General features: G+C 64.7%; 3 protein-coding genes across 3 annotated transcripts in view; 2 read left to right on the top strand and 1 right to left on the bottom strand.

The window, feature by feature from the left end:
- The window catches only part of TPRN (taperin), a 7818-nt gene extending 6904 nt beyond the window's left edge, over positions 1-914 (top strand). The window contains exons 3-5 of the mRNA XM_024762748.1: positions 1-97; positions 194-300; positions 482-914. The exon at positions 1-97 is cut by the window's left edge and continues 16 nt beyond it. Of these exons, the coding sequence (XP_024618516.1) occupies positions 1-97; positions 194-300; positions 482-544 (267 nt within the window). The 3' untranslated portion in view covers positions 545-914. The remainder of the gene's footprint in view (positions 98-193; positions 301-481) is intronic.
- Positions 915-2224: 1310 nt separating this feature from the next.
- SSNA1 (SS nuclear autoantigen 1) lies at positions 2225-3906 on the bottom strand. Its single transcript, XM_024762312.1, has 3 exons — positions 3792-3906; positions 3114-3313; positions 2225-2774 (listed from the first exon to the last, which is right to left on the bottom strand). The coding sequence occupies exons 1-3, from the start codon at positions 3841-3843 to the stop codon at positions 2667-2669; spliced, it is 360 nt and encodes a 119-aa protein (XP_024618080.1). The 5' UTR covers positions 3844-3906; the 3' UTR covers positions 2225-2666.
- A 55-nt stretch (positions 3907-3961) lies between these two features.
- Positions 3962-9499, top strand: part of ANAPC2 (anaphase promoting complex subunit 2) — a 10805-nt gene continuing 5267 nt past the window's right edge. Inside the window, exons 1-8 of the mRNA XM_024762438.1 lie at positions 3962-4122; positions 4415-5037; positions 5997-6129; positions 7066-7240; positions 7385-7504; positions 7839-7956; positions 8607-8788; positions 9140-9281. Of these exons, the coding sequence (XP_024618206.1) occupies positions 4012-4122; positions 4415-5037; positions 5997-6129; positions 7066-7240; positions 7385-7504; positions 7839-7956; positions 8607-8788; positions 9140-9281 (1604 nt within the window). The 5' untranslated portion in view covers positions 3962-4011. The remainder of the gene's footprint in view (positions 4123-4414; positions 5038-5996; positions 6130-7065; positions 7241-7384; positions 7505-7838; positions 7957-8606; positions 8789-9139; positions 9282-9499) is intronic.

The following is a 9499-nucleotide window of genomic DNA, read 5'->3' as shown; positions in this document are numbered from 1 at the left end:
GCTGCGGCGGAGAAGCCCTTCACGCTCTTCCTGCCCCGAGCCACGTTCGTGAACAGCGTGGGCCCCGAGAGCCCTCGGCTGCCGGACGGCAGCTCCGGTGAGTGCCCGCCTGTGGGGATGGTCAGCCCAGGGGGTGGCCCGGGCCACACGACCATGCAGCCGCACATCCACCGGTGTGCCTGTCGGCCCACAGGCCTGTCCGGCTACACTCCGAAGCACTCCGTGGCCTTCAGCAAGTGGCAGGAGCGGGCGCTGGAGCATGTGCGGAGCACAGAGGAGCCCCCGTCCAAGGAGGTCATGGTGAGCAGGGTGGGACAGGCGGGGGGGGGGCCGGGGGAAAGGGGGGGGGGGGGGGGGGGGGTTGGTGAGCAGGGTGGGACAGGCGGGCGGACGCCCAGGGAAACGGGGCGCGGCGGGGGGTGGGCGTGGTGCTCCAACGCCTGGACGAGCCCCGTCCACCGCCTCTGTGTCCCTCTCTCAGCTCACCCCTGCCGGTCAGAATGACCTCGCGGACTTCCGAAGCGAGCCAGCCCTGTACTTCTGAGCCCCGCCCTACCAGGAGGACGAAGGCTGAGCCCCAGGTGCCCGGGAGCTGCATCCCTTCTGCCCCACCAGGCCTGCCCTCCCACATCCCGCTCTCCCTCCCTAGGGCCTCCCAAGTAGGCCGGTACTCGAGGCCTGAGCCTGGGGCACCCGGGACTCACTCGACCCCGGCTCGGGGGCACTACCTGTGGGGGAGGGATGGTGTCCTGCTGTACGCCACGCCCAGCGGCTGTTGGGTGCGTCTGGGGTGGGGGCTGATGGGACCCTGACACCACCCCCACCCACACTCCCCACGTCAGCCACTCCGTTTCTGATGAACGGCAAGTCTTTTCCCGCCTCTGATGACAGACCAATAAACAGCCCTGGATGAGGCCGCCTCTACCTTCCTTGCGTGGTCCTCGGCTGGAAAAAGGGGGAGCGGGGCTCAGGTCTGCAAGGCTATGCTGAGGCACTGGCAGCTGGGAGGCAGCCACCCACCCAGGGTGTGATGCAGGCCCAGCTTGGGTTTCTGTGCCCGGGGGAGGCAGTCCCGGCTGACACCCCACACTGCCCAGCCCTGGTGCCCCAGGCTCTTTCCCCACCCCTGTGGCCCTAGTTGCCCTGCTTCTCCTCCCAGCCATCCCCTTGGCTGGGAGAGGGACTTCCCTGTGCCTACCCTGTGAGCACCCCCAGTCTCTGGGGCTCCCCTTGCCTCCCAGAAGCGGCTCAGTGGGAGCTATGGTGGGAGGTGGGACGCCAGGTAAGCTCTCTGGGGTCTGGAACTCTCTGTGGGCCCGGGTGGTTGCTGCAGCTGTCGGGTCCGAAGTGGTTTCCCTGAAGGGCCAGAGCCTGGGGGTGGACGAAGTGCAGGGCAGGTGGTGGGCAGAGCCTCAGGGATCTTGCCTCCTGTTTGGATTGGAAGGTTCCCTGACCCACAAGGGCCTGCAGGAATGCTGTGGCAGGCAGACCACTCCCCTGGGGTAACGTCAGCAGGGAGGCCTGATAGATCTGGAAAAGTGACAGAAGACAGAGCTGCCCACTAGGGAGCGGCTCCCGGCTGGGCTGACTGCCTGTGCCAAGACAGGCCGTTCACAATCCTGGCATCAGATGCAAGTCTTTTCCTCTTGGAGCATCAAGCCCACGGGAAATGCCACCTGGCCAGGCTTGGGAGGGAGGAAGGCATTTTCTTGGGAATGGTGGGCCCAAGTTTCTGCAGACCTTCTCAACCAACACACGCTTCCTAACCCCCCTATCCCCCACGGACAGCAATTGCAGGGACCCCATGGGGGCTGACAGGCCAAGGCAGGTGGACCCATGGAGGACTCGGGATGGAAGGCAGGGCCCTGGGCTGCATGGGAGACTGGCCTGTGACCAGAGAGTGGGAGCAGGGGTGCTGCTGTCCGGCAGAATCTGGAATTACTGAGCTGGGGTGCAGCCACTCCCAGGGGACCTAAGCGCAGGAAGAGCGTCTCCTTGGGCCAGGCCTTATGCTAGAAACCAGGACCAGTGGCCCTGATGGGAGAGGTGGGTGACGGGGGTCACATGAAACGCTTAGGGGCACCCTTAGCTCTGAACGCAAGGCCGGTCACAGAGAAAGCCATCCCTTCACGGAGGAGCCGTATTACAACTGGACAAGGATTCGTATTTTGACTCTAGGGGGGCCTGGCAGCCCCACACTCCTGACACAGGTAGCAGGCTGACGTGGATCTTTACAAAGACAACCTTTACTGACAGTCACAGGCCCCAGGCAAGCTCTGAGGTGAAGGAGGGCCCCAGCCCCTCCCACACTTGCCTGGGCACCTGCGGGCCGAGAGAGGGGTGACAGGACTCCCAAGGTGCTGAGACCAGAAGCGGGCCTTCCCCGCGGCCCCAGGCTGGTGTGGAGGCCTCAGTGGGACCCTGAGTAGAGCTGCCCTCCCCAGCGCCTGTGTGAGCTCAGAGCCAGGATCCCCACCTGGTGGGCTACGCTCAGGTCTTTCCTGTCACCCAGAGCCAGGGAAGGTTGGCAGCTGCCTCTTGGCACCCCAGACAACAAGAGGGAAACGCTGCTGCCCTGAAGGACAAAGATGCTTTGAAGACAGACTTGCCGGGGGCGGAGCCGTAGAGGAGGCGCAGTGGAGGCAGGCCCTCCGCCTCTGGCCTCATCAGCTGTCCTTGCCTCCGTTGCTCCTCTGCTCGGGGGCTGCGGCCTTGGTCAGGTTTCCCGCTTCCCTCTTCAGGACACTAAGCAGAGTCTGCGAGCTCTCCAGGATCTGCGAACAGAGACACCAGCCGGTTAGCACTGCTCCTCCTGTTGGAAAGCTCCTGCGGCCCGGCCCCCCTCCCGGGCCAGAGCCCGTCTCCCCTCTGAGTCTGGCCCAAAGCCCCTTCCTCACACCCTGGGAAGCCAGGCTGAGGTCATGGCTCCTGCTACTGCTCTGCGGCTCGCAGTCCGGAACCCGCTACGCGGTGCTGAGTATGGTGCCGACAACAAGACCCAGGTCACTCTGAGCGCGGTATTGTCACCACGGGGGGCCTACAGCCTATCTAGGCACCCCTGGGCCAAAAACCCTTGACGGGCTCGGCCCAGCACGCGGGCCCCCGAGCCCCACCTTGAGGTAGGCAGCCTCCGTCTCCGCGATGGTCCGATCGAACTCATTCCGAGAGGCTATCTTGCGAGCCAGGTTCTCGTTGACTCGGGCCAGCTTCTCCGTCAGCTGCCTCACCTCATTCTGCAGCCGCTGCTTCTCCTCCTCTTCCTGCTGGATCTGCCGGCACAACTCCTCCCGCTTCTGACATAGCTCTTCGATGCCTAGGGTGGGCCGAGAGAGACAGGCGCGGTGGGCCCAGAGCAGAATGGAGAGCACTGCCCCTCCAGCTCTGGAGCCCCCTGCTCTGGAGGAGAGAAGGCTAGTGGATAGTGCAGGGCCCGGGTGCCGGATGGGCCACCTTTCGCCCGAGCCAGGCCAATGTCCTGCGTCCGAGGAGTCTCAGAGTTAAGGAAAGCACCGCGCGAGGCTCGAGGCGCGAGGCCGGGAGGCCGTGCGTACTCAAGCCCATCGTCCTCTGCTCACTCCACAGATACCTAGCCCTCGGCGGGCGGGCCGCAACGCGGCTGTGCGCTGGGCAGGCCCGCACGGTGTCCGCGCCGCCCCGGCCCGCAAAGCCGCGCACGTACCGTACAACACGCTCGGCCGCGCGCTGCGGGCCAGCTACTGCCCGGGACCGCAGGCCGGCGAGCCCCACGCCCTCCCAGCCTGCCCGGTGGGCCCCACCGCTCGGCCGCTCACACTTGACCAGCTCGTTGTTGTAGTTCTGCAGCGCCGCGCCCTGCTGGGTCATGGTCGCCACCCGGGGTCCCGGCCGCTCCAACCGCCGTTACCGCATCCCGGCCCGCGCCTGCGCACTGCCTACGGACGGCGAGTCCACGGTGCACGTCACCGCCGCGCGCCTCTCGTTTGCGTCATCGCCGCGCGCCGCGCCGGCGGCTCTAGGAGCTGGTGGGAGCAGATGGCGGCGGCGGAAGCGGCGGCGCACAATGACCCCGGACCTGCCCAAGAGCTGCTGGTGGCCTGGAATACCGTGAGCACCGGACTGGTGCCGCCGGCCGCTCTGGGACTGGTGAGGCCCGAGAAGAGGGCAGCGGGCCCGTGCGGGGTTCCCGGGACCCTGCGCGTCCACTCTCGGGTTCATTCGGATCCCTCCGCCCGCTTCTGTCCAGCTTGTTTCCCCCAGAGTCCTTTGTTGTTCCACAGCCTGTCCCTAAGCGTGGGCCCTGCATCCGTGCGACGAAGGGCAGCGGGGTTTCCGTAGCCTCCGCTGTGCTTTGTCCCTTTCCTGTCTATCTTCGTCTGTCACTGCTTTCTCCATCTCTGCGCTGTGTGTTCTCTTCTTACAGTTTTCTGTACTCCAGGCATCCTCCCGGACCAGCGGTGCGGTCCCTCCAAAGGAGGAGGAGCTTCGGGCGGCGGTGGAGGTTCTCAGGGGCCACGGTCTGCACTCGGTCCTGGAGGAGTGGTTCGCAGAGGTGCTGCAGAACGACCTGCAGGCTAACATATCTCTCGAGTTCTGGAATGCCGTCTCGCAACGTGAGAACTGTGCAGACGAGCCCCAGTGCCTTCTGCTGCTCCTCGATGCTTTTGGGCTCCTGGAGAGCCGCTTGGATCCCTACCTGCGTAGTCTAGAGCTCCTGGAGAAATGGACTCGCCTGGGCTTGCTTATGGGCACCGGTGCTCAGGGGCTTCGGGAAAAGGTTCATACCACGTTGCGGGGCGTCTTGTTCTTTTCCACTCCCAAAACTTTTCAGGAGATGATCCAGCGCCTCTATGGGCGCTTCTTGAGAGTTTACATGCAGAGTAAGAGAAGAGGAGAAGGAGGAACCGACCCCGAACTGGAGGGGGAATTGGACAGCAGATACGCCCGCCGCCGGTACTACCGCCTTCTGCAGAGCCCACTCTGTGCGGGATGTGGCAGTGACAAGCAGCAGTGCTGGTGCCGCCAGGCGCTGGAGCAGTTCCACCAGCTCAGCCAAGTCCTGTGAGTGCTTGTGCCTGCGTGGCCGTGCCCCGTTCCTCCTGGCTCCTGCTTGCCCCTCTGGGTCCAGCTGGCCCCTGCAGAGAGCTGCTGAGCTGGCTGGGGGTCTCTGCCACCTGTCCTGGTAGCCAAAGAGAGGGTCCCCAGGATCCGTGTGTTGTGAATTTTTACCTTTCACCCTGGATACAGGTGCACCTGTCACTCGCCCTAGCTCAGGGTTTCACACTTTGCTTATGCTAAGATTCCACGTGATTCCAAATTTCCTGGGCTGTGCAGAGTTTTGCTGTGCTGTTTGTAGGCTCTGAGGAGAGGAATGATGTTTATCCTATGGTTGCAAAAGGTGTGACTGTTGTTTTTTCTCTCTAGAACAAGTGAGAGGTTAAACCAACGTGCTGGGCAAACTGATTGCCCTTCTGGCCTGTCGAGGAGGGAAAGATTTTGTTGTCAGAGCCAGGTCCTGTCGTGTGGTCCTTCCACTCTCTGTGGTCACTTATGATGATTTTGTCACTGTGAGTGAAGTGGCAGCAGTGCAGCTGTCAGATAGTCTCTTGGCTGGACTGAGGGTGTGACTGGATCCACAGAAGCTTCGTTTTTTCAGGAGCCTTTGTCCTCACAGATCGGCATCTGCACCAAAGGGCACAGACAGCTGCATCTGTGTCTGTGGGGCCAGGGTAGTGACGTATTTAGCCGTTGTCTCAGGGCTGTTTCTGGGAGGTGAGCCTTGGCCCCAGTAGCCAGACGTGCTGACCACGTGGGGAAGGCTAGTGTCCCGGCCTGAGCAGGGAGGCCGGCTGGGGGGGGCGGGCGGTCGCTGGCCAGTGCTTGTCTTCACAGCAGCTTTTCCTCAAAGCCTCTGGTGCAGCTGTGCCCCCGACGGGAGAGCTGTGGGCGGTACGTGCTGGGGTGGGGTTGGGCGCGTGTGCGTGTGCTCTGCGTTCTCCATGGGCAGGGCTCTTCTCCAGACACAGGCTTAGTCTGCTGGAGCGGGTCAGTGCCGAGGCTGTGACTACCACCCTGCACCAAGTGACCCGAGAGAGGATGGAGGACCGCTGCCGGGGCGAGTATGAGCGCTCCTTCCTGCGTGAGTTCCACAAGGTGAGGACCCCCCGCGGGCTGTGTCCTCGTGGATTAGAGGTTTCTGGCAAAACTGACACCTCGGTTTTAGAAATGGCCAGAGCGTGGAGAGCCGGGTGCGTCGGGACGTTGCTGGTGCTGGAAGTCGTCTTGGTGCTGGGTGGAGGCCGGTTATTCTGGGCCCGTCCTGGTGGGAGCAAGAGCCTGTGACGTGCTTAGTGAGGTCTTCGCGGGGCCACGTGGCTGGAGGCCGTGCCAAGGTCTGGGGCATCCCAGTGGGGGGCCTCGGGGGCATCCACGCTGTTGGGACATGGTCTGGGGTGTGCTCTGGGCTGCACCCAACCACGGGGGCCTCAGCCCGCTCCCACTTCCCAGCTGCTCCCCTCCCCTGCTCTCGCTATCTGTTTCCTGAAGATGCAGGTAAGCTGTGGGGATGAGGGGTGGTGTTCAAAACACGTGTCCCTGCCACGGGGCGGGGGGGGCGGTGTGTGCAGCTGGAGGTCTGGCGGGTGCTCTTTCCGGTGGCTGGGCGGCCGTGGGAAGACGTGTACACGCTCCGGTCCACGTGGTAGGGTGTCCTGTGGATTTCACGTGCACGGGCTCAGAAGCGTTCCCGCTAGGTGCTGTGGGTTGTGCGTGGGGGGGTCTCGTTGTGCATGGGACCCCCAGGGTGTGCCCATCCGCTCAGATGTAGCACCCTGTGTCAGAGCCACTGTCGCCGGGGATGAGCACGGGTGCTGGTGTGTGTGGAAGGGGCCTAGGTGTGTGTTGGTGGAGGCCCTGGGAGGCCTCCTTTGGGCCCCTTGTCCTGCTGATTTTAACGTGCTCCTGGTCTTCAGAGTAGGTGGCCTTGGGGGCTCCCAGGGCCCAGCCAGAGGGGCGGGTAGCTGTGTGGCTTCTCCTCGTCTCTGTTCTGGGCTTGGCCCCCAGAGTCCCACACTTGTGTTCTCCCGACAGTGGATTGAGAGGGTGGTCGGCTGGCTGGGCAAGGTGTTCCTGCAGGACGGCCCCAGCAGGCCTGCGTCCCCAGAGGCTGGGAGCTCCCTGCGCCGGTGGCGCTGCCACGTGCAGAGGTTCTTCTATCGCATCTACGCCAGCCTGCGCATCGAGGAGCTCTTCAGCATCATCCGAGGTCAGCCCCGCCTGCCAGGGAGCCGCCTTCCTGCGCCTCTGCCCTTCAGCTCATTGAGGGTGGGGCGGTGGGCACATCTGGGCCCTTCGCGCACAGTGCGTGCTCGCCACGTGTGCACGTGCCAGGACCAGCCTCTCCCCGCAGACTTCCCGGACTCCCGGCCGGCCGTGGAAGACCTCAAGTACTGCTTGGAGAGGACCGACCAGAGGCCGCAGCTTCTTGTGTCCCTCAAGGCTGCCCTAGAGACGCGACTCCTCCACCCAGGTGCCGCTGCCGGGGCGAGGCCCACCCGCCATTCGCCCTCAGGGCCCGGATCTGGAAGCCCAGGCCTGGGACCTGTGGAGGGAGTGGGTTTAGAGGCAGTTTTGTGTGGTCCTTCGGGGACAGGGGCAGTGCCCGGTCCCTTTAGAACAGACCCCAGTTTGCAAGGGGGGAAAGCAAGTGAGTGCAGGGGTAGCGGCGGGGACAGCTCCCTACAGATCACGCGGGTCTCTTGGGGGTGAGGTGGGACTTGCAGGTCACCTGACCAGGGTGGCTGCCTCCGTGTCCCTGTGTTGCCTGGGCCCTTCTGTGACGGAGCTCTCCCGTCCGGCCGTAGGCGTGAATACGTGTGACATCATCACCCTGTACATTTCCGCCATCAAGGCGCTGCGTGTGCTGGATCCCTCCATGGTTGTTCTGGAGGTGGCCTGTGAGCCCATTCGCCGCTACCTGAGGTGAGCTCCAGGGCCCCACTCGTGCAGCTGCACTCCCCGTGGGTCTTGCTGCAGCCAGAGGGGTGTGGTCCTTGGGGAGCCAGGGACGCTCCATGTCCCCTCCTAGGCCGGGCAGCTCAGGCTGGGCTCCTTCCTCCTGCCAGCGCTGGTTCCCACGCCTGTGGCCCAGGGTCACCAGGCCCGTGTGCAGGCCGCGGGGCCCACACCAGCACAGACAGGTGGCCCTGCTCCCTTTGCCTCGCGCCAGCCTGGCTCCAGGACTGACGGGAAGGGTGGGGCCTTGCGTTGCTGGCCTTCTACCAAGAGGAGCAGAGCCTCTCGGGCCGTCTGCCGGGGGATGTGTTTGAGCAGGCGCCACGCACAGCCACCCAGAAACCCCTCAGCGCACAGAGGAGGCTCGGGGATGGGGCCGGGCAGCGTCTGGAGCTGCCCTGACTCAGGCCTGCTGCCTCCTGGCCGGACATGGCCTGGCGTTGTGTCTGTCGTCTCAGCTCCTCCTCCTAGGAAATGATTTAGCTTTAGGGGTGGCGGGGCAGGGGAGGGAGTCTCACGGGCTTGCCTTTAGCACGTGACTGACGGCCCTGGCTGCAGGGGTCAGGCGGGGTCCTGCGTTCAGGTGGGACAGGCGGTGAGGGGCTCGTGCCTGACAGGACGCGGGAGGACACGGTGCGGCAGATCGTGGCAGGGCTGACCGGGGACTCGGATGGGACGGGGGACTTGGCTGTTGAGCTGTCCAAGACGGACCCGGCCAGCCTGGAGACCGGCCAGGACAGCGAGGATGACTCCGGCGAGCCAGAGGACTGGGTTCCCGACCCTGTGGACGCGGATCCAGGTCAGCGCCTGCCGGCCCTGCTGCCAGGCTCTGGATTTCGGGGGATGGTCCAGTCGGGCAGGCGCTCTGGTCTCCAGTTTGTTGCCACGTGGGCTCTGGAGCTCCAGGGGATCCAGGGTCAGAGTGTAACCCCACCTGGTTCCCCGGGGTTCTTCACCTGGCTTGGGTGGTGTCCCCGCCCAGACCCGTGGTGGGGTGCCCTGCCTGCCTCTCCTGCCTCTGCTGCTTCAGCTGGAGAAGGAGTGGGTTTTCGGCATCCCCACCTCGTGGGCTTGGCCGGGCACAGGCTGCCTGGCACCACCTGTGCCGCCTCCGTGTCTGAGAGGCGCCGGTGGTGCCTGTGCCGTGCAGGGAAGTCCAGCTCTAAGCGGCGCTCCTCGGACATCATCAGCCTGCTGGTCAGCATCTACGGCAGCAAGGACCTCTTCATCAACGAGTACCGCTCGCTGCTGGCCGACCGCCTGCTGCACCAGTTCAGTTTCAGCCCTGAGCGGTGAGGCCTGTGGGGTGCCACTCCAGGTCCCCAGGGAGGGGTGGCCTTCACTCGCAGTGGCTGCTCTCTGTTAGCCCTGGTGCACGTCGGGGATGCGCTGGGTCCCCGAGGCTGGGCGGGGACTGACCTGTGCTTGGCCTCTGCCCCCCGGGGGAGGGGGGGCCTGGGGGTAGCCAAGGAGCCTGGGGCGGTAGGTCCCAGGGCTTCCGGGGCTCCTG

The sequence above is a fragment of the Neophocaena asiaeorientalis genome, unplaced genomic scaffold (genome assembly GCF_003031525.2).
Source record: "Neophocaena asiaeorientalis asiaeorientalis breed wild unplaced genomic scaffold, Neophocaena_asiaeorientalis_V1.1 scaffold78, whole genome shotgun sequence".
Taxonomy (NCBI): domain Eukaryota; kingdom Metazoa; phylum Chordata; class Mammalia; order Artiodactyla; family Phocoenidae; genus Neophocaena; species Neophocaena asiaeorientalis.
The sequence above is the reverse complement of the archived record's forward strand: the minus strand, read 5'-3'. Positions and strand labels throughout refer to the sequence as shown.

Bases quoted from the DNA above. Each gene is read 5' to 3' on its own strand.
- SSNA1 (XM_024762312.1), bottom strand. From the start codon at position 3,843: ATGACCCAGCAGGGCGCGGCGCTGCAGAACTACAACAACGAGCTGGTC. The intron at 3,314-3,791 runs GTGAGCGGCCGA...GGCCCACCCTAG, and splicing joins CAACAACGAGCTGGTCAAGT to GCATCGAAGAGCTATGTCAG. The intron at 2,775-3,113 runs GTGGGGCTCGGG...CTCTGTTCGCAG, and splicing joins CGGAGGCTGCCTACCTCAAG to ATCCTGGAGAGCTCGCAGAC.